The 25,411-nt window shown below is 41.0% G+C and overlaps 5 protein-coding genes across 7 annotated transcripts; 2 read left to right on the top strand and 3 right to left on the bottom strand.

Annotated features, from left to right (window-relative positions):
* The first annotated feature begins 447 nt into the window (after positions 1–447).
* Positions 448–2,380, top strand: LOC141824871 (plastid division protein PDV2). The gene is made up of 2 exons (XM_074712204.1): positions 448–701; positions 1,617–2,380. The coding sequence occupies exons 1-2, from the start codon at positions 516–518 to the stop codon at positions 2,241–2,243; spliced, it is 813 nt and encodes a 270-aa protein (XP_074568305.1). The 5' UTR covers positions 448–515; the 3' UTR covers positions 2,244–2,380.
* A 2,122-nt stretch (positions 2,381–4,502) lies between these two features.
* Positions 4,503–5,346, bottom strand: LOC141825651 (uncharacterized). Its single transcript, XM_074713035.1, has one exon. It carries the CDS (start codon positions 5,248–5,250, stop codon positions 4,771–4,773), a length of 480 nt encoding a protein of 159 aa, XP_074569136.1. The 5' UTR covers positions 5,251–5,346; the 3' UTR covers positions 4,503–4,770.
* Positions 5,347–10,422: 5,076 nt separating this feature from the next.
* Positions 10,423–12,254, top strand: LOC141823034 (allene oxide synthase 1, chloroplastic-like). The gene has a single exon (XM_074710313.1). It carries the CDS (start codon positions 10,450–10,452, stop codon positions 11,989–11,991), a length of 1,542 nt encoding a protein of 513 aa, XP_074566414.1. The 5' UTR covers positions 10,423–10,449; the 3' UTR covers positions 11,992–12,254.
* A 2,563-nt stretch (positions 12,255–14,817) lies between these two features.
* Positions 14,818–19,703, bottom strand: LOC141823033 (uncharacterized). 3 transcript variants are annotated; one of them, XR_012601380.1, is made up of 2 exons: positions 15,999–19,409; positions 14,818–15,140 (listed from the first exon to the last, which is right to left on the bottom strand). XR_012601380.1 is itself a non-coding variant. In XM_074710312.1 (2 exons), the coding sequence occupies exon 1, from the start codon at positions 18,938–18,940 to the stop codon at positions 16,100–16,102; it is 2,841 nt and encodes a 946-aa protein (XP_074566413.1). In that variant the 5' UTR covers positions 18,941–19,409; the 3' UTR covers positions 14,818–15,140; positions 16,057–16,099. The 3 variants fall into 3 exon arrangements, 2 of the variants coding, with proteins under 2 accessions (XP_074566413.1, XP_074566412.1); XM_074710312.1 differs by having other exon boundaries at positions 16,057–19,409; XM_074710311.1 differs by lacking the exon at positions 14,818–15,140 and adding an exon at positions 19,535–19,703 and having other exon boundaries at positions 15,869–19,007.
* Positions 19,704–21,578: 1,875 nt separating this feature from the next.
* LOC141824754 (serine/threonine-protein kinase Aurora-3) lies at positions 21,579–24,772 on the bottom strand. The gene is made up of 6 exons (XM_074712087.1): positions 24,665–24,772; positions 24,320–24,562; positions 24,123–24,218; positions 22,041–22,255; positions 21,890–21,962; positions 21,579–21,784 (listed from the first exon to the last, which is right to left on the bottom strand). The coding sequence occupies exons 1-6, from the start codon at positions 24,758–24,760 to the stop codon at positions 21,683–21,685; spliced, it is 825 nt and encodes a 274-aa protein (XP_074568188.1). The 5' UTR covers positions 24,761–24,772; the 3' UTR covers positions 21,579–21,682.
* Between the last annotated feature and the right edge of the window lie 639 nt (positions 24,773–25,411).

The following is a 25,411-nucleotide window of genomic DNA, read 5'->3' as shown; positions in this document are numbered from 1 at the left end:
GAGAAAGTTGTTATGTGTTAAATGTGCATAATTCAGATTAGGCTTGGTGAAACTGTGGAATGAACTTTGATCCACAATGTGTGCATAATTTTACACTTGTTTCCTAAAATAAAAATAATTTGCACGGTAATCTAAATTTATGAAACTTTTGTCAATTTTTCGTTTAAAATGAAAACTTCATGCAAATGTATTTGAAATGTAATTTCCAAACAGTTGTAGTTAAAGTAAACTAGTTTGCATTTTGGTACAATCAATCTTGCTTTGTGAAACACTATTTCGTTCCAGATTCCAATTCTTAGAGAAAAATAGAAATGGATCCGACCCGTTAAGTGTATAATGGGTTAACTGGCAATCATGAATCCGATCCGTCAAGAAACCATTCCGCGACTCTCTGACTACTGGAAATTCCAGCAGCAATTAAACAAATGAACATGTGGTGCAAGGTCGGAGATCGACAGAAGTGAGGCATCTTCGCTGCCCCCAAATCCCTAGCGTTCTCTCTGGGGAGTCGATCGATGGAGGGCGAAGAGATTGGTTTGATGTTGGCTCGAGCGTCTGAGTTGCGAGCCAAGGTTAGCGATTGCATCGACGGAAGCGGTGGCGACGCTTGTGGGTTAATCGCGGTGGAGGATGAATCCGAGGGCCTTGTAGCTATCCGCAATGCCCTCGACTCGTTGGAGCAGCAGCTCGCGGCTTTGCAGGTACAACCCTGTTATTGTATTCGTTAGGATTAATTACGTGATGGAATTTTACGTACTAAATTATTTAGGGTTTTGATTGCATAACCGAGAAAAACCTCAACTTTGACATGTTGCACACTAAATGAAAGATTCGAAGATGACAATTTGTGAATTGTTCTGTTTCACTCCCTTGCTCAACTCATTCATCTAAGTTGTTAGTTCTAGTATTGATTGAATTTCGAAGGATTATGCAGATTGCAAATGTGTACTATCTCTACATTATTATTCCATCTCCGAGTGGTTTCGTGTTACATTTTTTGTGGTTCCGTTATATACTCATTTTAGCGGTATTTGGATCCAGCAATGAGTAGCATTTCCAAGTACCTGTTTGCTATATTTTGAATTCCTAGCATGTGTGTTCAAAAGTGCAACCTATAATCTGATAGAGTTCATCCTTGCTAAGCATTCAGGATTCATGTCTATAATATTAAAGACCCTTTTGTGATCGTTTCGATTTGTTTGGGTTTATCGTTTCGATTTGTTTGGGTTTACAATTCGTAGAACTTTCTGACTGTAACACTGGTTCCTGTACAACATGAAGATAGGAATTTGGACAAAATAATGTAGATTGTGCAAGGTTGGGCTCACTATGCTCCAGAGAATCACAGCATTGGGTACTCCTTGCTACTGCACACTCAGTTGTAGGGTTACAAGTGAAATGTATTGTTATTCTTCTGCAAAATGGATGATTGTGTTTTCGTCAATTCATGCATCAAGAATTTCTTTGCTGTTTGCTTCATATTATTCAAAATAATTGAAGAATCTATCTGTGAATTGTATATCTATTTTGCTTGTTGCAGATAGGGAGAACTAGTAGAAGGTTAGGTTAACTTCATGATCTGAGATATATACTGATAGATTTTATGTTTTTATTAGGCGCTGCTCCATCAACAAAGATATGAAAGAGAATCTGTTTTATCACAGATTGATCGCAGTCGAGAAATATTGCTTGGCAAACTTAAAGAGTACAGAGGGGTGAAGTGGGAAGTTATTAATGAAGTTCTAGCATTTGCTAGTGAAGCAGTTGAACATGATGATGGCCTTATCCTTCCTCCTTATCCCACCCACCTTCCTGACTTGTTTACTCTGGATGACATTGGTGGCAGTTCACACTTCGTGGTGAAGAAGTCATCTTCTATCAATGGACATATAATCAACAAGAATGAAGACGATGCAACTGAACATGTCAAGAATCACAGCAACGAGACCCCAAATGGAATTGGCCATATCATTGGTTTGGTCGTTAAATCAGCAATAACATTTGTTAGCATTATATCTGTAGTAGGTTTAGCTGGTTATAAGCCAATGATTAAGAAAAGATCTAAGGGCATGATGCTGTGTGGTGCAGAGTCACCGATGGACTCTCAAGTCGGCGTTCAGTGCCCCAAAGGGAAATTTTTGGTTATTGAAGATGGGAAAGTGCGATGTGTGGTGAAAGAGCGTATAGAGGTTCCATTTGAACCAGATGTTACAAGCCCAAGTATAAGCTACGGATTTGGTTGAGTTGTTGCCTAAAGTTGTAGGTTGCTTGTCTCATGCCTTGGATATTTTATGCTTTCTCCTATAGATGTCTTGTAGTAATTTCATAGAATGTACATGTAAAAGTGTTATATTTTCAGAAAATTAGTGCAATTAGGCTATCATTGGGAGTGGCAATGCTTATTGTAACTACGCCTCAGGATTGTGTTCTTGAGTTTGTAGTGGAGTTTAAATGATAGGAGGGAGACTGATTATCACGGTGTGAAGCCATGGAGTCTGATGAAGGATGGTGAGTTGATGAAGCTTGCGCTGAACAGTGCCCCTCTTCAGGGAACTGCGTGGATAGGGAATTGGTTCCATGTTGATTTGTATGACTAATATCTGTTTTAATGACTACTAAAAACTTCTAGTCGTGGACAAAAGGTAATTTATTGAACCAAATAAAGATTTTGTTTTCGTTCTATTGTTATAATTACTTGTACAGCAATTGAAGAAAGGGATGACTCAATGTTACTCTCCTTTTTCCATGTACCTTGATTCATCCTCACTTGCACGTGGCGCAGCCCTCCATTGTCGATGAGAACCAAATGCCGACGTATCGTACGGCCGCTTGGTTGAGGTAATAGCTGACCTTTTTTTTTTTTTTTAATCTATTTTTGATTCTTTTTCGCCGTTTAATTTGTCCGTGGAGGCGATGCGATGAAGCCCTCGAGCGCGAGCTTTGATACAGGGCGCGACAAATTTGTCGCGTGACGAGAGTATGACAGCCTGTGCCCTGGAGTGTCATTGGAACAGCTCGTGTAGGGGCACCGAGCATCCAGGAAGGCTTGGTTGGGTGGATAATGACAACGATACCCTCCGAACTAGGCGCCATCTTCAGTATGCAATTATGCAAGTTGCGACCGCACGCACTTTCCATGTGCAGATGCGCTTACTATTCATACTTGGTCAGATAATTGTATTAATACGGCCACGCAAGCAGTTGACAACTTGCCTGAAAACCATTAAGCTTCATGTGATTATAATCTGACTGGATCCAGCCCGACTCAACTAGCCCAGCTCCATACTGAGAGGGGCTCAACTTGGTCGCTAGTCGCAGGGACAGCTGCTTCAATTTAGTTTTTAAAAATGGTGATGGTGGCGCAGCTCTACTCGACTCTGCGCGGCCGTGATCCTAGCACGTGTACAATGCGTTGGGCGCGCGCAACCCAGAGGCCTGCAAGGGACAAGGTTGCCTCGGGAGTGGCATAAAGTGTAGGCCTGTAGGGTTGGTAAACAATGCGCCACATGGTCTCTGATTGATCCCTCGCACCATTTCTCGAATTGAATCGGCTCCCTTGTCGATGAGCCGACCATCGTTGTTTATTTGTTAATTAAGCAACGTAGAAACCGAATCTTTTCGTGGATTTTTTTTTCGTGGCTATGTTCTGTGAAACTTCCTTTCCAATATATCGTGTGACCACCAGCACTGTGATAATTGGCAAATGTAGGACCTCATTACCAACCAGGCAAACAATGAAAAATTACACACGTGTTATATGCTGGGATATATGGATGAGAGAGAGACTACTCTTTTGTTGTTTTCTCTAACCTTTTGTGAAGATTAAATGGTATTGAATCTGCAAAAAGGGTTATCATTGGAGCTTTATAATATGGCTAATCAATTATGCATGTGAAAGCAAAAGGTTAAGGTATTTTAATTGTTTCCTAAAATGCATGACAGCCCACAGACAATGACCAATTTGATCGACTAAATAGTAATTAAAGTCTAGCCACGACTTGGAATGCAAATTGGGATCATCAATTGATAGAAGGGTCATGATAAGATACCACAACCTGAGTGTGCTGGCTCTTGATGTCAGGTGATTTCGTGCCTCCAAAGGATGAGCTTAGTGATGAGACTAGATGTGAGATGAACCGATCGAGATTGGCCTGAAATGGCCATGCTGAAATTCCTTAGATCTTTCAAAAGTGAATCTGAGACAAGATTATGTATACACATACAAAAACTCCATCTCTTTGGTCCTATTTCCTAAAAACCGGCTTTAACAATCTTAATAAAGCGTACTAAACATCGTATTGTACGAATGTCTGGCTATCACCAATTTCTACATATAAATACATTAGATTACTTTTGAAATTAATTTATTCTTATATATTCTTATTGAATTTGAATGCATATGCAAAAACAAAATCTAAGGCCCCGTTTTATATGACGTCTTACTCATTGTCAATTTCGAGAAGAAAAAAAAGGTCATTCATTGTTGGTCGCACACCAATTTCTTATACACAATTACTTCAATAGATCGAGGAGCGACGATCCTTATAAAATATTTTGAGAGATCTCCGATACAAAATTTTGCCGTTGTTATGTACAATGTTGTGATGATTTGTCCATCGCCGGCTCAACATTAACGATGTCGAAAGCCCGCACCGATCGTTTTCATACGTTCCGCGCAATCCTTGTTCCAGTCGTGCAATGGCCAACTCTTAATTCCAGCAGCCCTCTAGCTAGAAGAAAATAGGATCTCCAATTTGCCCTCCACTTTTTCTACTCGCGAATGGCGCTCAGATGCGGCGCAAATTTCCTCCCGCTACCAGATCTGGTCCTCTTCTTCCTCCCTTTCACCCGGCTTCTCCGATCGCCGGCTCCCTCCTCCACATCTGCTGCTGGGAACACCAGCGGCGCCATCGCCCTCTTGCCGCAGCTCCCCATCAGCGCGGCGCTCGCCTTCACCGCGAGCGCCGCGAGCTCGTCGGCCAGCAGCGGGTGCTTCAGCATCGCCCGCGGTAGCACGAAGTAGAGCTGCCCCGGCAGGAGCTCCTCCTCCGCCCCCACCTCCGACACGAACCCCTCGATCTCCATCTCGTCCGCATCGCACACGAAGAAGCTCCCGGCGTCCTTCCCCAGAACGCTCCCTGCCGTCACCCGCCTCGTGTATTCGCGGAGCCCGCCGTCGGAGAGCACCACCTTCGCCGTCGCAGCGGCCGACCCCAAGGTCGCGGCCTCGCTCGAGTGACAGCTCCCCATCAATCGCCGCCGAGGAAAAGGCAATGCCGACGAGAATACTCGAGAAGGAGACCTTCGTCCGATCGCCGATGCGTTGCTTGAACTCTTGGGTCTGGGTTTCACTTTCTTTCTCGCCGAGAAGATGCGAAGCTAGTTGAGTTTTTATATATGGCGGAGTAGGCGTGGACTATTTTGTCGTGCAGCGATCGAGTTGACAGGCTGTATTGCGGATCAAAACACCCACCTAAGGGTTGGGCAGTTGCCGGGGCTCCAAATTAGGTGTTCGATTTAGTGGAAATTACATGACCAGGGACTGGCCGATGCTACCGTGTCACAACAAGGCGTGCGTGGGAGTTTGCGAAAAGATGAGTCATCAGATGCAGAATGGCGAGGTGTAGTCATTCCCCGGCTTTGCAGGAGAGGGCTAGTTTGGTAAAAGGGGAGGGTGAAGAGAGAGGAGGGCGAGGCCCAGTAGCCAGCCAGGTTAGCTGGCGAGACATCAGGAAGCACAGAAGCGACAAGGCCCCTCGGGACTCGGTAGTCGCAGGCAGAAGATGAGTGGGCCACGTGGCTGGTCCTGCAAATTGCAATTAAGTTGCCTCCCTTGTCCCGCCACCCACCGGCTCTCCAGTGCTCGTTTCGCCTTGTCATGTTTCTTGATTAATAAATGTATCTATAATTCTCAAAACCCCGTCCCTCTCATGCGATAGCTGCTGTGCATATGAATCTGGTGTTTCGTGGCGAAAGCTGTCTCGGTCGTCACCAATGATCACGTGAGGTCCTACGTGCCTGATCGGGCTCGGCCTCATGGTTCGAGATCGGCCCACAAATATGATATCAGTGCAAGCCCAACAATCAGCGAATTTGCTTGACTGACAGTATTATTAAAAGAGATTTTATTTTATTTTATTATAATAATTAGAGGGTCTTCTCTGATTCGCATAATGAAATTTAATTTTGATTTTTAAATTGTTGTTTTAAATATTTTATACTGCACTACACCCATCACCCCGTGAATTAATAATTATATATTTAATACAGATAATTAATCAAGAAAAAATAAACATATTATTAATCATTTTATTATAAACTTTTATTTTGTTTTGACAACTGAGAAAAACTTACTACTGCCCGTACGTGCCACGGAACTTATCAACGACTGGGGAAAAGTCTCCTCGCGCGACCAGTTCGACCTTTAGGTGATTTATTCTTTTGGACAATTTTTATGAATTTGACCAAGTTTTTTTAAAGGCTAAAAATTTGTGTATCCTATAAATATGTTAGGTTTCCTACTGAATTAATTATTAATTATTCAATTCTGCATACTTCTTTAAGATCCTTTTTCACCTTTTCAACTTCACGTGTCTTTCCATCGGAAGAATAGCCGCCTTTATAAAGCTTTGTCAAACAAAATTAAATTTACTTTATAAATATAATTATTGGAAACAACATTAGACCGCGCATAATTTGTAACGTTAAGTCACCTAATTAATGATATAAAACAATTTAAAGTTATTTAAGGAATTAAGGGGTTTTAATCTTGTCGTTGCATTGTGTCATATTAAATGTGCATGATGCGAAGACTAAATCATAAATCAAATACTAAAGAAATTATTAATTAGACTATAATGTTGAATAATTAAATTTAATCATTCATTAAGATTTCACTGACGACATTAGATAATATATCCCTATGTTTTAAGGGCTACTTACTTTTCATTTATCCAGAAGTTTTAAAATGTATCAATTTTAACATGGGTTAATTAATTGATAAGTACGCATGGCTGGTATGGCCGTATGGATATGTGTATGCTTGAAAGACTGTAAAATGTTTAATCCAACTAGCTCTATGTCATTGTCATTTATTATTTTAACAATTAAATTATATATATATATATGGATTTCTAGATATTTATTCTAAACTATCCTTTCATCCTTTTTATTGGGCCACCATCTCCATTTTATTTTTCATCATCTATCACTGTCATATTATCCTCTCATTGTACCTCAAGTATAATCTTAACCTTCCACGATGAGTATTTCTAGACAAGAGCATGATCCTTCTATCTAAGAAAATCGGCAGACAAATGGTGGTGACAAACTGATTGGTCAAATTTAAAGAAACTATCTTATTCAAGACTATTCGAATTGAATGAACAAAATCTTAATATTTTATTTTGTAAATGATATTCTAAATCTTACGGCATAAAAAATCCTAAAGATAGAATTAAAATGAAGACTAACTTCTTTTTAAGATTCGATAAAAAAAACTTATATTATATGAAAAGATTTTAAAATAAATATGTATATCAAATATAAATAGATGTTATTTTTATATTAAATTAGACGTGTCTTTACTAATTCAACCATGTACTTTTATCAAATATGATTTACTTTATGAATGCTAACATGGATAGAGGTAAAACTTTTGGATATTTATTTATTTATTATTTTTTAAAATAAAAGTTTAGGGCAACACAATTTATGAATAAAAGAAAAGGACAGAATAACACGTGCTTTTCGTGGCCCATGAGCTGTCATTTAAATCTGCAAATTGCATGTCCTGGCATTTTTTTAAGGACCACTTGCACAATTTGGTGGGATTTGTCGGCGCGTGCCCAGTGGCATAAAACTCTTCTGCGTGCAGCTTTAAGTAGGAGCAATCGTCCTCGGGGCCGGGGCAGTGGTGCAACAGTAGGATATCTGCATTGTAACTCAGGAATCCACGGTTTGATCTCTAGTTACGGCGTATTTGTAGGAATTTTTTTCCAAATAAGGAACACAATCAAAAGATGTTGGGCATCTGGATTGGCCACCGTATGCGCTTCCCGATTTACCCTGGTGGTCGATGAGAAATTTCCATGGGACCGGACCGACTACTCCAGAGATATGGCTACTGAGATTATCATTTTTTTTTTAAGCAGGAACAATCAGTGCAGGATCCGTTTTCCAACTCAAAGAGCGAAACTTCGTATACATAGAGATTTTCTAGGCACAGATAATGTTTTCTAGCAGAGCTTGCAGTTGCAGACAAAGATGAATGATGTTTAAGGAGAAAGCTAAGTGACAGGATAACTCATGAACGGAGATAGAGTGGGGAGGGTCACTCATGTTTCAGGAGAAAGTGACTATTTTGTTCCCAAATAGATTTTCCTGTGATTTTCTACCGCGATATATAAATATTAAGGAAAACAAATTAACTTTTTTTTCAAACTCAAGGCTTTACAGTATAGTTGCTACACTAAAGTATATATTATTGGTACTTATATTTAAGCCATTATTGGTTTCAATGTCAGTAAAGCAGCAGCGAACGGAAGTGTCGATAGTTCCAAATGCAAACCTCGTGATATAAATATGTAAAACGTGGACTATTCCACAGCATCTTTCTTTCTTTCTGTGATTCTCGAACGGTTAATATGTCACTGCATTGATGCCTACTTTTTGTTTTTGCTGTTATATTTCGATTAGGCAAACTTAATTATAGAACGTGGAGGTAAAGCAACGGTCCACATTATAGGCCTAGGCTCAATCAATAGAGGGCCAGGGTGGTATGATCCGGATTCGATCAAGATAGATCCCCTAATGTGGAGGTAAAGTAACGGTCCACGTGGTAGACCGTGGACTCAATCAGTAGAGAGTCTGGACGGCCAATCGATTGTTGGAATTCATCAATCGATTGACTATAATAGCATGCAGTTGAATCGGTCATTCCAATCGGTCAGTTCAACTAGCTCCATTCTTTCTCATCACAAACTCCGAATTTAGAATTTATGATTAGCAATCGATTGCTACTTCTTATTTAACCTTTTTAAGGATAAATTTTTGCCTCTCTTAATATCCAATTGACTTTAATTTATTAGAACTTCATTTGTTCAACATTTAGTCATCCTTAATTTATTATTGAGACTTTTCATTGTCCGACGTCCGATCAACTTTGACTCGTTGAGACTTCATCATTATCTAATATCTGATTGATCTCAATCTGCTTCATTTATGTAGTAAGTATTTGATCCTTCATGATTTACTTAAATTTCATCCATCTCACGCAAAGTGTCTAGTCAACATTGACCGACTTAGATTTTGTTTTTCATGTCAAGTGTTCGATCTTTCATAACCTGCTTAGATTTTTATCTTGTTAATTTTTCATTAGACTTCCGATCATCAAATATCCAGTCAATCGTGATCTACTTCAATTTTTCTCTTGTCAACTCCCTATTAGATTCTCAATCATCAAGTGTCTGGTCAACCGTGATTCATTTGAATTTTTTTTTCACATGTCAAATGTCCGATCAATCGTGATCTACTTGGATTTTCGTTATCTCCAATCATCAAGTATTCGATCAACGTTAACTGACTTAGACTTTTTTCTTTTTACCAAATATCCAATCAACTTGATTTATTTATCTCTTTACTCGACCATTTAACATATTTATTAAATATTAAAATTTAACTCAAGTGAGTTCAAATCTAACCAATCTGATCAATCTTAATCATAGAGAGAGATCGATTGCACTAATACTTATATCCCAGTCTTTGCACTCTCATTTTTTTTAATCTAAATTGCAGTTTAAATTCATTGAGAGTCTGATTGCAAATGTCAAAAAAATAAAAATAAAAATATATAGTGGACAATGGAAGTGAAGTATGAGCAGTTTTCGTAAATAAACATCAACGATCATGTTTGGGTGACGGACGAGTCAGGTGATAAATCGATCGGTTGGACTTTTTAGATGGGTGAGCGAGTGAGATAAATTTAGTAGAAATAATCTACCACGATTAGTTAGTTTTGCTTTTCCCCACCCCTTACCATTCTAAGCTGCTTCCCACGTCACCATGTTTGACTGACTGCGAGCCTGGTCAATTCGGGGTTTTATTACTTCCTGGATTACTCCTGTTTGTCAAACACGTGGATCGCCGACGACATGCTCTCATACAGCGAACCAATTCGCTGTTCAACCGTGGGCCCACCTTCGGTGACCGCCCTCAATTGAAAATTCTATCATTTTAAACGTTTCGCTCTAATAATTTACTTTTCTTTCATTTTTTTAGTTAATTATTTTTTTCGTAACAAATATAACAGCTAATAATGCGGTCTCTTCCTCCCTATTTATTTCATTTATTTATTTATGTATTTATTAATTGAAACTTAGTATATAGTTCCACCTTGCCAAATCCTCATTTGCCACCACCAACTCAATTACTCCAGCGATCGAACGGACCATGGCGATGGCGTCCCTCCCCTTCTCCGCCCTCCCGCCGCTCTCCTACCGCGGCCGCCACCGCATCCGCCCTCTTCCGATCACGGCTACTGTCTCCGACAAGCCGTCCGTGCCGCCCTCCACCAAGCCGTCGAAGCTCCCTCTCCGCAAGATCCCCGGCGACTACGGCCCCCCTTTCGTGGGCCCGATCCGGGACCGCCTCGACTACTTCTACTTCGAAGGCAGCGAGGAGTTCTTCAAGTCGCGCGTGCGGCGGTACGGCTCCACGGTGTTCCGCTCCAACATGCCCCCAGGCCCCTTCCTCGCCGCCGACCCCCGCGTCATCATCCTACTCGACGCCGCCAGCTTTCCCGTTCTCTTCGATACCTCCCTCGTGGAGAAGCGAGACGTCTTCACCGGCACCTTCATGCCCTCCACCTCCCTCACCGGCGGCTTCCGCGTCCTCTCCTACCTCGACCCCTCCGAGCCCAATCACGCTCCCCTCAAGCGCCTCCTCTTCTTCCTCCTCTCCAACTGCCGCGGCGCCATCATCCCCGAGTTCCGCCGCAGATACGGTTCTCTATTTCAGTCCATGGAAGCAGAGATCGCGGCCAAGGGCAAGGCGGATTTCGGAGAAGCCAACGACCAGGCGGCCTTCGACTTCCTAGCCCGCGCCTACTTCGGCCGCGACCCCAAGGAATCCGCTCTGGGCAGCGACGGCCCCGGAATCATCACCAAGTGGGTGCTCTTCCAGATCAGCCCCATTTTGACCCTGGGACTCCCTTCCTACCTCGAGGACTTCTTGCTTCACTCCTTCCGCTTGCCCCCCGCCCTCATCCGCGGCGACTACGACCGCCTCACCGCCTTCTTCCGCGATGCCGCCGGTCGCATCCTCGACGAGGCCGAGCAGATGGGGATATCGCGCGAGGAGGCGCTCCATAACATCCTCTTCGCCACCTGCTTCAACACCTTCGGCGGCATGAAGATCCTCTTCCCTGGTATCATGAAATGGATCGGCCGCGCTGGCGCGCGCCTCCACGGACGGCTCGCGGAGGAGGTGCGCACAGCGGTGCGCGAGGTCGGCGGCGGCGATGTCACTATGCGAGCCATGGAGGCCATGCCCCTGGTGGCCTCGGCCGCCTACGAGGCGCTCCGTATAGAGCCGCCGGTGGCGCTCCAGTACGGCCGCGCGAAGCGCGACCTCGTGGTGACGAGCCACGACGCGGCCTTCGAGGTGCGCGCCGGAGAGATGCTCTTCGGGTACCAGCCGTTCGCGACCCGGGATTCGCGGGTGTTCGATCGGGCAGAGGAGTACGTGGCCGATCGGTTTTTGGGGCCGGAGGGGGCGCGGTTGCTGCGGTACGTGGTGTGGTCGAACGGGCCGGAGACGGAGTCGCCAACGCCGGAGAACAAGCAGTGCGCCGGGAAGGACTTCGTGGTGCTGGTGGCGCGGCTTCTGCTCGTAGAGCTCTTCCTGCGCTACGATTCGTTCGAAGTGGAGGTGGGAACCTCCACGCTGGGTTCTTCCGTCAAGCTCACCTCGCTGAAGAAGGCCACTTCTTGAGCGCCGCCGCCGACAGTGGCAATTTCGTGATATTATCGAAGCGAACATGTGCTAATTTGCATCGTAGATGGCGTTGACGAAAAATAGTGGTTGGATCTGGAGGCGTGCGGGAGGACGATGGTGGAACCCGCACTACGTCAAAATAGTTATTTATATAAGATTATGTTACCCAAGGTGCTTATTAAGTAGATTAAAGTTTTGGACAATAAGTTTGTAGAATCTACGGATTATTTTGATTCACATAAAATTTTCTTGTTGTTGAATAGAGTTGATATTTAATTGAAAAGGTAAGATCCAAATTGCCTGGAATATCGCCTCCTACTTCTTGGGGCCACTCGTTAATGCCCCATTCCCAAAAGATAAAATAACAAATAAAAAATTCATGCTCTCTCTCAGCAAATTTTGATTTAAGGTTTTGGTAGCCGATTCAACATGGATCAAGCAATTTAGTCCGGTTCGTTTGGGAGCTCATATTATTATCTTAATAAATAACTTATTGATAAGTTATTAGTTCATAAAAAAAATCCGCATTTATTAATGTTTAAGTTTAATTTATATATATATATATATATATATATTATGTTATTAAATGAATATAAATCCACCAAATTGAATAAAAATCTTATTTATTTACATTTAAATTAAAGTAACAGTAAGTGGAAATAAATGTCCTCCACTAAATCATGACTAAATAAACCATGGGCCATCACCTAGATTCTGACAGGTGCTTCAAATGAAAGCTGCTGCCATTATTGGTGAGAGCCACCAACATATTTAGATAAGGGCAATTTGAAGGCATCAACACTGCAACAAAGCAATGTAGAATGTTTTTCCAAAAAGAATAAATTCTCCAACTTTGGATCATATGCAAGTAGTTGAAAATAATGATGAGTTTTTTGATCTCTTAGCCTCCTCCATTACTGTCTTGAGATGTGAACAATCATTGCAAGAAGTTCCCTGCTCTTCACCAGTTCAAAGAAGCAAAGATAGATCACAATTTTTTCAACTTGTTATGGAGTAAACCCTTCTCATATCACCCCTGAAGATTTTAATTATCCCATTGGTGCATTAGCCACTCCTGTTTTTAGCCACAGAACGTAGCTTGATCACATTGCATCTATGAAAAAGGGATTTTTTTGTTGAACCGCAAAAGCTAATTCTGAAAACTCCCTTAATTTGTTCCATATCAGTTAGAAAAGACCTGAGAGAGAGAGAGAGAGAGAGAAAAGTTGATATATCGTTAGTCATCCTCATTGATTCAATAATGTTGTTAATGTCATTGTCTTTGTCAGAATTTCTTGACGTCATTTTGCAGTTGAAATCTTGGTTGTCCTCATTGATTTCTTTAGTGTTGTCGCTGGCATTGCTATAACTTCCTGTTGGCGTATCATCTGAAAATTTTTGTAAGAAACAAGAAAGGAGTGAAGTTCTACCTGAAATGCAACAATAACCTCCGTGGTAATAGATACTGATTGTTACATAAGAGTAGAAATAAAAAAAAGGCAAAGAAGTTTCTTTTTCTTAATTTTCTGGATTTCTTAGATACTGATTGTTACCTGCTCGATTAACATATCGTTAGCCAATCCTCTGGTGGTTCATCAGGTCCTGCAGTGAATTCCTGATGACTTGCACATCGAATAATTCAAAAACGATCTTTCTGTGGCATCCAAAGAAATTCTTCTTACGGAACTGATACCCTCAGGCAAATAAACATGGTCTGATATATTCAAGGTCTCCGTTGACTAATTTCTCCTCCCCGAGGTGTCACTCGTCTTGTTCTTAGGAAAAATGGATGGTGAAGTTTACAGACTAAGACGCCATCTTCCTTCAAACTGTGAGCTTTAACAAAATCTTTCAATCAGACTTCAGAAAAAGGTCACCAGTAATCTTTGCAATTCTTACATGCCATACATTTCCACTTCGTCCCTTCAAATCAAACTTTTAGGCTCATCTCTTAATGTAAAACTATTCCTTCATGGTTAATTGTTGGTCCTTTTTGCATCATAACCTTTTTTTTAAAACTTTTTTTAAAGGAAACTTAGGACTAGTGTTTCAAATCTTGAGCTCTGTCAATCAACATTAACGGAAACTTTCATTTTGCCAGTCGATTGACATATGAGAAACTTCTGATACCTCAGTTTGCTAGCAGATGGGTTCTTTTGAGCTTTCTGCTTGCGATCCTTCCACTTTCATTCTGAATTCCAGCACAAGCTTTCTGTCTCCATCATGAGCTCTACCAGGCTTTCACCTTTTTCACAATCTCCACGAGTTACAAACTCCTTCCATGAGCATCTTCTACCTTTATAGCAATGCAAGCTCCTTCCAGGACTCTCCGCTTGGACCAGAAACCCTCAAGTAAGCAGCTTCCTCTTCTTCCTCTTCTTCTTTCCACTCCTCCCCTAATTGACCAGAACTGAGCCAAAATGAAATGGTAAAGTATTCAAACTGTACCGTGCCAACCACTAGTCAAAACTTAGTTGACACTTCAAACCTTGCTTAGGAGAGAATTATACCAATAACAGCATATATCGATAGATACTTCCCCCCTTTTTGCATCATAAGTCGTTTCATTTTCAGAGATCGTGCTTGCTTGTCTGAGATGCATTTATATCCATGCGTAAGGACTGAGGAGTTGTTTTTTAGTGTGTTTTTCAGAAATTAAACACTCCTATTTATTCCTGAACAACAAGCTTTGACAGTGTGACTTGTTTCCAATAAAAACACTCCAATTGTTTTTTAGTGTATTTTTCAGAAATTAAACACTCCTATTTATTCCTGAACAACAAGCTTTGACAGTGTGACTTGTTTCCAATAAAAACACTCCAATTGCCAAAAAAACACTGCTCTATCGAAACAAAATCTTACAAATATATCCAGTTGCAACATTTGCAAAGGAAACACTAAAAATTGGTAGGCTGGCAAAGTACAACTTCAGCTACTACAACACACAAACAAGTTGCACATTTGACATAGAGACATTCTATGATCTGGCGACGCAAACTCTCATCTTTCCATCCTTTTGGATTCCAATCAACTCAATAGAACATAAATCCCCCTCCAAATTGTTATCAATGATAAGTTTACTCCATGAGCAGTGTTTGTAACCCTTAACAGTCCCATCTTTTTCTACTGGTGCATCTGCAGAATACCTATGAAGCAACATCGCGAAGACACAGATCAGAAACTAGCAGGAATGGTTTAATGGAAAAAAGGAAACATCATCAATTATGAATAGTCGACTGCAGCATCATATACCAGATTGTATATATGGTAAACATCTTGTGTCAATAAATTTGCAGATGAAACATCATATGTGCTGATTGATTTCAAGTAGGGATCTATCGGTAAGGTTATAAATGTGTGCAATTCTAATAAGTTGAATGATTTCTAAGACATGGTTGGAAAAAAAAGGAATGATAATTCATTTGGCTCAGCAGTAAGGATCTCCCTGAAATTTTTGTCTGCTTCTGTTACTACTGCAAAAATAGGGTATCTTTAGGGATTTTGAAAGCCAATTTTGAAGCTTCCTTTTGCAATGACAGGAGTAGTAACTTAAAAGAGCAATAAATAATTCAAGCACATTGTAGCAATCAGCATTTGCTCCATTTTATCCTGATTTCTGCCAACACATTAAATTCTAACAATCATTAAGGAGCACTACATATTTCTTGGAAAAAAAAGTTCAGTGTAACACAGTACAAAAACAATCTCAGGATACTAAAGAGAATGTAACCACAGGAAAACCCTTAAATGATCAAGAATTAAGCAGCGACTGTAGGTATTGACAAATCCAAAAGTTAAAACTGAAAATATCTTTTTTCCTGACAGAATGAACGATGATATGGAAGAATTGATACCTTCCTATTTTCTTCGAATATATAGACATCATAAGAAAGAGAAGAAATTCCATTTGTAACAACCTTGTTATACTACATATTACTTGGAAATTTCTACATCAAGCAAAAACATGGAAATCTAGAAAAAAGTGAAGAATGAATAAGATTCACCCCTGCACTGTTCATTCAGATAAGGAAACTCTTGAATAATCCCGGAGGTGCGACATACTGATTTCTTGCCAATCAGGAGAACATGCAGAAACTATGCTTGTTTATGTTTCTGAAGCCTCTTCAATGGTGGATAATCTATCAGTCTGAGAAAATGCAGGGTTCAGAAACTTGGCCACAAATGCCCACATTCTGTACACATCCTCAAAGTTGGTGAGGAAACCAAGTGAAGCAGTAAGAACCTCCACTCTAATCATGGCATTTTTAGTGTTGTTCTTACTGTCTTGTCGATTGTTTGCAGGATGTTGTTGTGAGGAAGTATTGGAAAGAACTTCTCCAGGTAAAATTTTTTGATTGTCCATAAGGCTTATATGACTAAGGAAGCCAATGCCCAAGGAAATATCACTGTTCTCAGCAAGCTTTTGAACAATTTCAGGTTTGATCACTGCCCCATTATCATCCCTTACATTGAAGGCCACAGCTGCACCCCTTTCATATTTGATCTTTGGACCATAGATTTGGACAAGAGGCAAATCGTTGCCCATAGCTGAAACTGGTAATCTCAACTGCAGTAACGACATCACTAGCCAGTTGATCAAATATCTTTGTCTTAGAGTTGTTTTATTGAGACCCATCATGTTCACATGATCTAGATGTCGACAAACAATTTCAGGTTCTAATCTCCCCCACTCTTCAGCATCATCATCATCATCATCGTCCTCATGAGTGGCACCAACATCATGGTCGCTTTCATCATCAAGTCTGTGGCCAGAAGTTTCTCCAACATCAAAATTGTGATAAGAAAATTCAGTAGTTTTGTTATCCTCTATGCTGAAGGATACCCTCCTATCCATGCTGGAGACTCTTTCATTCTCTTGCACTCTTACCAGTTTTCCGCCTGCAAACCTGTTATTATTTCCTTCTCTCCTTCCTAAGAGTCGAAACTCACCTTCCGTTTCCCTTCTTATGGCACTCTCTTTCTGTTCATTGTGAACTTCGGGGCATATTTCTGAGGTCGAACCATTCTCACAACCATTGGAGGAAGAAAACTTAACAGACTGCTTTCTTGTTGCTTCTTTTACTTTAGGTTCTTCTTCTTCTATCTCAGTCACTTTCTGGAAGTGAGAATGTCCCGCCCTATTTTCAGACAATCCCTTGTGTGAGCTATGCTTTACATGATCTTGTGCCTGAGAAACTGAGAGAACTGCTGCATCAAAGGATAGAGCATGATCATCATAAATAGGGCTTTTCGACATATTAGAAGAGACCTTTAGCTTATGATTCTTCTTTCCAGTAAACCATGAAGGCGGTATTGGAGAACCCAACTTTGCTTTGTTCAATTGGCCTGAATGGTCAGATCCATATGGACTCTGACCCAAATCGATCCAAAAGGAGTTGTCAGATGATTCATCCTCACTAAAAACAGGGCTCTTCATGACCTCTCCAACAGAAATGCTCTCTGTATCCTCAAACATAGTGCTAGCTCCATCATGATCAGAGTTATTATCCTGATCCATCTCACTTTCAAACACATCTCTCACTTGAGCTGATGTAAATGCACCTGAAAATGCAGGCAACTGGGATCCTTTATGAGTCTCAGATGTGAAAGATTCATCATGTCCGTTAATGTTTTCATCCTCAATCCCATCCAGCGCATCAAGACCATCCACTGAGTCACTCAAATATTGAGGGAACACAGGAACAATCCTCACCATGCCTGATCCAGTGCCACCATTCTGGCTCTGCAAGGTTCCTATTACAGATTTCTTGATCAGGAGGCATCCAAAACCTGTAGGATCATATCCAAAAACTCGATAAAATGAAGTGATGATGAAATCTGGACGGAAGAGTGAAAGGCCAAGAGAATCCATGTCCTTTGGACCCAAAGATCCAGCATCAAGCAACACATGCCAATTATTCTGCTGAGCCAAAGCCATCCACTGGTACGAGTACTTTGCTCCAGTCACTCTAGACTGAACTGGGAAGACAAAAAGGCCAACAGCCAAGTCCTTCTTCCTCCTCCTCCTCCTGCCCGAGATTTGTTTCCTCAACTCCGTGGTGCAGATCTTGAGAGTTGGCCACTTAAATGTTGCACTATACACCTTGGCTCCCTTCTCCTTAGCACTCTGGGTCATCCAATTAACAGACTGGCTTTCATGATCAAACATTGTCAACAACTTCTTGTTGGTATGAAAAGGATAAGTCTCAGAGAGTAATTTGAAAGCTGAGCCTCTACTGGCAGTGAAAACTAGACTATACTCGTTCTCGGGAATGTTGAGGTAGTCCATGATTCGCGTCCTGATGTCATGCTCAACAGTTCCTTTCTCACCCCCACCGTACAGAGCATGGTTGATCAAGTTAGCAGTAATCTCAGAGAGGCTAAATGATGAAGACTCCCAACTTTGGAAGCTCTGGATGTAGGAGAACAAACCAAAGCCGCAATAGTCGAGGCATACCTTGGCGGAGGCGTCCGAGAGGTGGCAATACTCATTAAGTCTCAACTCATCGATCTTGTTGGAGGACTGGTACTTGGGGTACATGGTAAGAAACTCCGATAAAGCCTCTGCCAGGGTGAGAATGAAATCAGCAGAGGTGAAGGTGCGATCGGCGGTGAGAGCAGTGGCCTGGAGGAACTCCCTCTGGGCGTTGAGAAGAGCGAGGGATCTCGACCGGTTAATGGGCCCTTCGTCGGTGTTGCCTGACATCTCTGGATCCATCCCCACGTCCAGGGACTTGAAGAGGGAGCCGTCCTCGGAGGCCGCCTCGAGAGCCTCCCGGAGCTTGTTCCCCTGCAGCTGCCGGAGCATCGAGGACCCACGCCTGGACCCTTCCTCCGACAAGCCCTTGCTGTCGCCGCCACCACCACCACCATCCCGCCATCGATTCTTCTTGTCAAGTATTAGGGCGGCGCATTGGGAGATGGGTTTCCATAGAGAGAGATGCATCTATACTGCTCCTCCAAGCCTTTCCATCCAACAACCTTTCGACGGCTATCTGAATCAGATCAAAGCCCTATAAACCACCGAAGGGTAAAGATCCAAGCTTTCTTTCAAAAACAAAATTTGAGGCGATCAAGATGGGAATTTGAGATGAATGGAGGGAATGAAGAAAAGAAATCCTCTAAGCTAAGATTCAGCGAGCTTTTACTGTTGGCGATGGTAAGAGGAAGAGGAAGGTAAAAAAAAAGGGAACATTCAAATCCTAATCTCTGCGATTCCCATTGGAAGCAACCCAAAGACGACAACTTTGAGAAGACGCCAACCCTATTTAACAAAAAGAAAACCAAAGTTGAAAAAAGAGAGAAAGCAAAGGAGGAAACCGGAGAGAAAAGCAGAGAAACTGAAAAGAGAACAAACGACTACAAAATGGAGAAGACAGCAACGAGATTCATCGAGAAGACAGCAACGAGATTCATCACCCCCTTTCCCTTTTCTTATACCCGATAAGCCGAAATCAATCAGCCAGATACCTTGGATTCAAACAAAATAAGGCTTTCGAAGAAAAAATTTAAGAAAGTAGATCAGATCATTCAGCCAAACCTCCACAAATTCTCATCGCCCACCAAAGGAATCCAAAGTCAGGCGTGTCTCCCTTCACAGACATCGCACAAACGATCGCCATGCTCCAGTCAAGATCGAGATATATTCTCTCTCCCTCTATAGTTCATCTCCACCGACCCTCTCACTGCGAGAAAATAAAAGCAGCCACCTTTCCCATTCGCTCCATTACTCCCAAGGTCAACCCATTACAAGCCATGTATTGATTGATTTTTGTACTGTTGCTGGCTTGATGATGCTACCCGACAAATACCACCCCACTCCTGATTCCCCCAATCAATTCTTAATCGACTCAGTAAAAATATAAAAATAAACAATAACATAGAAGGTATCAAGTAGAGATTGGGAGTAGAGATTGGGTTCGCTGTTCTTGGATGCGCTCTGGAATATGAATAACCTGATAACAGAAACAGACTGCTCATTGACTTCTCTAACTTCCCGCGTCCCTCTCAACACCAGTCATCATCATTGTGGGGCTCTTTGCCAACGAAATTGTGGCTTTTCTTAAAGTCAATCAGCATCTGCCCTATGTGGTGCCAAAATGACGCTCACCTAATCACTGCAAATTGATTCAGCACTTGCATTTTCTTCTAGATCAATCTCTTCATGGTTTATTATCTTTGTTTTAAGGTGGGGCTGGAACCAATATGTGCAAACACGTATGCTTTTGAAAACCATCTTAATGCAGGAAACAAGGTATTCAACTTAACTACAAACAGAAACGATCTAGTGCTATATTATGTCTTCCTTTCATTGGCCATGGCAAAACTAAGGTAGGCAAGTTTTTCAATGGTTCATTTGAGATGTTTCTGAGAACCTCCACAAGATGAGAAACAAAGCATCGAGATTAACTATATTATATGCATGTAGATCATGAGGTTTATATAATAAGTTTGATAGATTAGGTTCGTCAAAATTGTGACATCAGGAAGAAACTTATCATCCAATTTAATATGTATTAGAAAGTAAAGTCAGACTTATCTGCAGTTACAAGACAAGATTGGACCACAATCTACTAGATCTTCGTTTCAACTGCCATTGGTTTTCTTGTCAACTATGGATTTCATAGTCTGATGCCTTGCTCCTGTAGTTAATATAAATTTCGAGTAGTGGACGTCAATTTATGTGTGTGTGTGTGTATTTTTAATAATCTAAACTGTGGTTTGATGCTTTACTCCTGTAGGAATCAATGCAATAGCCAATAGGTGGTGAAAAGTCGTAAGGTATTTGCATTCACGACCTAGCCATCACCCCTGCAACTGGTTAATTGTATTGCTTTTCTTTGTACGCACACCGCATCTGAATTTCATGGGATTTTACAATGAAAATGAAATAATAGGGCTGAGTCTTCTCGATGCATGGGAGCATGTTCGAAGAGGGACATACTGTTTAGTGTCCCTGTCAGCTTTGTTCTTATGTATGTGTTTGCACATAGCAAAAATGCCAATCCAAAATTTATAGAATCAAATGTTTATGAAAAAAATTAATTGTCTGCTGTATAGTTAAAACATTGAGCAAGTCAATGCATTGTGCCTCATTTCATAACCAAAAAGGTGGCGTAAGCGTATGGTTTCATGCGTTGAAGGAAACCAAGGCTTCTTTGTTTTCCCCCAAATGCTCTGTTCTAGCATTTCTCACGAACTTGTCTGTCTCGGTGATCAAAGTATTCCTTCCCTCTGAATGGATTTATTAAATTCAGATTGATTCTCCGCATTTTTTTCCTTTTTCTTTTAAAAATCAATGTTCAAATGGTTCCATTCCTGTATTGACCTCTTTAATTTTCATGATTCTCTTATATTTTTATTCCCTGTAAATTCTCAAAAAATGAGCATCTCTATATTGACAAAAAAAGAGAGAATTTCAAAAACCAATTTTCGAATAGTTTAGAACTATTTCATATCCAAGCGGTAGGTTTGTTCTGGGTTTGATGGCTAATGTAATGTGATTTTCTGGTACTCATCACCAAACTGTTAAAAGCTTCCTTTCATAAACAACTTAAATCATGTGGCAGTTTCACTACAAATTATGGACCAAATTCCACTTTGGTTCCGAAATGCCATTAGATCAAGCCAAGCACTACCCTTACTGCACGTATTGCTGACATCTTTTACGCCTTTATAAATAGCGAGCTTACTCAAAACAGCTGCCTGAAGGATCTGCATTTTGGACAATCCAAGGATGCATCAAGATCTTCTGAAGGGAGAGCCTCTTTGATGAGTCCTTCACAAGGAGCTTCAGATCCAAAAAAAAAAAAAAAAAGCAGTCTGAGTCTCAGAAAGAATTCAGAAGTCACCCGAATTTTGTTATCGCATGAAAATTCAAGTCTGGACCGCTTACCTTACTAATGAGATCCTTGGCTTCAGCAGAAATATGAGGCTCAGACGGGAACTTCAAATCAACTTTCATGATCCTGTTTGAAACTTTTTTCACTCAGAAAAACACTGAGCACAGATAATCAAGAAAAGAGAGAAGAATTTAAATGTTTTACCTCCGGAACGTGACATACTCATCTTCAGCTTCAAATGGTGGAACACCATAAAGGAACTCATAACAAAGAATACCTAGAGTCCAATTATCAACAGCGTGATCATGTTCCTTCTTCTCTACCATTTCTGGAGCAAGGTAGTCAATGGTGCCACACATGGTGTGCCTCTTAGAATTTGATTGCACGGCCCATCCAAAATCAGCAATTTTAAGTCGACCCTGCAAGAAAACCAGATGCAGACATTGATACTAAAGATGTTAGCATTCCGTCTATCAATTCTTTTAATCTCCATCAGGTGGTTAATGGAGGAACTTAAGGCACGATGATAGTCTAAGCATCCAGAGTTGGTTTGTTACTATGAGAGTACAAATAAATCTAATTGCTCATAATCTCATGACTGGGTGCAGGTATGCTTAGACTACCAGACCAACTATTTCTATTGTATACTTTTAGATATCAAAATTATTCTGAATAAATTAGTATAATTTTTTTAAAAAATTTATCTGAACTTTATGATTCACTATTTAATAAGATCTTAATTTGACAACGTTGGCTATAACTGGTTACAAGGAAATATGTGAAACTTTTAATTGGATGCGGGTTAAGGACAAAACTAGATCTTGACCCTTCATCGGAGGAATGCATACTATCCTTTCTTGTTATCAGAATAGAACTCATGGATAAAGTTCCTAACGTGTTTGCCGTAGTAAACTGATTTTTTTTTTAGATTCAAATGTCAATATTCTGCTGAAGTTTGAAAATATATTAATACTGAGCCAGTTGACAAATTTTATTTCTGCAAGGCAAGGAGAAAAAAAGCCATTAGATCTGTGCGGTATTTTCTGCAAATACATCTCGTGGCTACGGTTCACAAGGGTTTCTTAATACCACAATGTAAACTCTTCAAATGATAAGATATAACACAGAGTCAAACATCTTTCGGCGTTTTCCTCCTCAAGTAGTAAATCACCACATTGCATAAAGTTTGATGTTTTATGAAAGCAAAAAAAGTTAAGAAGAAGAAGATTATGACACCTAGATTCTAGTTTCTTTATGGGTGAATTAATAGTCCAAATTCAGAGGCAGAAATAGCTCATTAGTATTGATGGAAGCATTACTGACAGAGGAATGGATGGAATTAAACACCAATGCTTCTCTGCAGTTGTCTTATGCAGGATAGGATATGGTCAGTCTCTGTATTTTTTTCAGGGGCTTTAAGCTTGTAGGGAAATACTCAGTTGGATGAATTAATGGAAATAAGAAGATTGATTCAAGTTCTAAAGCATCACAAGGTGATAGTCCAGTCAGATTCATGATTGCAACTGAGACTGAAAAGAATCATCAAATCATCATGGTGAATACTAAATGGTATTTCTGGTATATGGGAGATTGCTGTCAGATTTGACAAGGATGAACTTCTACTCATACCTAGGATGCCCACCTAGGATGCCCTGAATGTTCAAAGATTAATCTCAACAGAACTAAGACCAAAAAACCAAGTGAGAAAGTAATCATAAAATAAAACATTTGTGTGATCTTAGGTAGGACCGATTGTTTCTTTAAAAAAAGTTTTGCACGTAAACAATTCCAGGACATTTCTTTTGTTTCCTGGCCTATGCCACAGTCAAGTTCTTTGATTTACGTAGCCCCAGTTTGTGGGATATCTACTTGCTTTTTTTTTTTTTTGTTTTTTACGTTGCCCCAGTTTGTGGGATCATTTTTATATGATCATAGTTTTGAATCTTAATAACTTCCGATATGAAAATGGAATATTTCTTATTTTTGAGAAAAGAACTACATTTCCGTGTTTCTTGTAGCTCAATTATATCAGAAATTTACTTGATCCAATCACCGCTAAAACAGTGATCAGAGGGAGTTGTCTATATTTTTAATGAATTGAACCACAACAATTCTCAGTGATATACAAATTCTTTCCGAGAGTTCCATTAGAATCCAGAAGCAGTCATCAACTCAACAAACTAATAAATAATTTTAAGCAATACAGACATTCCAAAGATTTTAAGCAACCAGAAAGACTGGGAAAATAAATTATAGTGACAAGTAATTGAACAAGGAAATGCGCACCTCAATATCTAGCAGCAGATTCTCCGGCTTGATATCCCGGTGAATCACATGCTTCCCGTGGCAATACGCCAGTGCTCCCGCTAAGCTCGCAACATACTACCAATTTGAAAAAGGGGAAACAAAATTTGAATCATCGAGGATGCAGCAAAAGGATCATTAAGTAACACTAATTGTTTCTTTCTCGGAACATTACTCACCGTGGCAGATCTCTTCTCAGAAAAATGATGAAGGCTCTTGAGTAGCTTGTAGAGCTCGCCGTGGGCTGCATACTCCAAGACCAAGAAAACTCGCGTCTCGTCATGGAACCATGCGAAGAGGCGCAGGACGTTCGAATGGTTCAAGCTGTGTTGGATCTCAATTTCCCGGCGGAGGTGGGAGTGCGATCGGTATTTCTCCAGCTTCGCCTTGAAGATCACCTTTAGGGCAACCACATACCCGCTCTGGACACAGTTCCGACGCCAATGACACCGCCAGGGTGAGAAAAACCGTATTTTTTTAAGAAGAAATTCGGAAACTAGAGGAGTGAGAAGATTAAACAAAACCTGCTTCTCCCTGGCGAGGTAGACCTTACCAAACTTGCCTTCTCCGATGAACTTGCCAATCTCGAAATCTGCGATGCTCCATTCCTCCTTCGCCATGGAAGTACTCTATTGATAGTTGTGGATCGAAATCGAGGGCGAAAGGAGAGGAGGCGAACTCTGAGACGGCGCAATCGAAATTGGTTTTCAAATTTGGGATTTAGGGTCTCGGGTCTCGGGTATCAAACCCGTTAACATGCGCACGTGCAGAAGGTAAGATTTCGGTTTCACGAAGCAAAGTGGCGTCGTTTCTTCTCCCTGTTCTCCGCCTTCGCCGGCCTATCCGAAGGGAAATCCCTTCGCTGCCTTACACAGAAGATCTACGGTGAGCTCGTTGTCGTCATCCTCCTCCTCACCCATATATTTTGATCCCCTTTTCTGGTATCTTGATTCTTGAAGCTATTCATTCGTTAAATCTGCAAAATCTTTTTTCCCCTACTTTATTGCTACACTCTACTTTTCTCTGTTCTTCAATCTGTTATTACTGCTTGTAGCTTGCATCTCTGGTGGAACAGTTGCAATGCAATGACGTTCCAACCATCTACATTAGGATCCCTCAGACTTTCCTGGAGTGATGATGGGTATGTTTTGTTCCTCTTGCATCAATTGCAGCAGCCGCATGGTCGGGGGCCCTTACGCGATGCGGTTTGAGCAATTGGGTATCCGTAACGTGTTCGACGAATTTTAAATGCGAGTTATTCAGAACCTTCC

The sequence above is a fragment of the Curcuma longa genome, chromosome 3, assembly GCF_044706935.1.
Source record: "Curcuma longa cultivar G26 ecotype Majalengka, Jawa Barat chromosome 3, ITB_CL_G26_1.1, whole genome shotgun sequence".
Classification (NCBI taxonomy): Eukaryota; Viridiplantae; Streptophyta; class Magnoliopsida; order Zingiberales; family Zingiberaceae; genus Curcuma; species Curcuma longa.
This window is presented reverse-complemented; position numbering and strand designations above follow the sequence as displayed.

Excerpts from the sequence above, each read along its gene's own strand:
- LOC141824871 (XM_074712204.1), top strand. The coding sequence starts at position 516 with ATGGAGGGCGAAGAGATTGGTTTGATGTTGGCTCGAGCGTCTGAGTTG. Across the intron at positions 702-1,616 it reads AGCAGCTCGCGGCTTTGCAG|GCGCTGCTCCATCAACAAAG; the intron begins GTACAACCCTGT and ends TGTTTTTATTAG.
- LOC141825651 (XM_074713035.1), bottom strand. The coding sequence starts at position 5,250 with ATGGGGAGCTGTCACTCGAGCGAGGCCGCGACCTTGGGGTCGGCCGCT.
- LOC141823034 (XM_074710313.1), top strand. The coding sequence starts at position 10,450 with ATGGCGATGGCGTCCCTCCCCTTCTCCGCCCTCCCGCCGCTCTCCTAC.
- LOC141823033 (XM_074710311.1), bottom strand. The coding sequence starts at position 18,940 with ATGCATCTCTCTCTATGGAAACCCATCTCCCAATGCGCCGCCCTAATA.
- LOC141824754 (XM_074712087.1), bottom strand. The coding sequence starts at position 24,760 with ATGGCGAAGGAGGAATGGAGCATCGCAGATTTCGAGATTGGCAAGTTC. Across the intron at positions 21,963-22,040 it reads GAGTATGTCACGTTCCGGAG|GATCATGAAAGTTGATTTGA; the intron begins GTAAAACATTTA and ends AGTTTCAAACAG. Across the intron at positions 21,785-21,889 it reads CCAAGGATCTCATTAGTAAG|CTCCTTGTGAAGGACTCATC; the intron begins GTAAGCGGTCCA and ends TTGGATCTGAAG.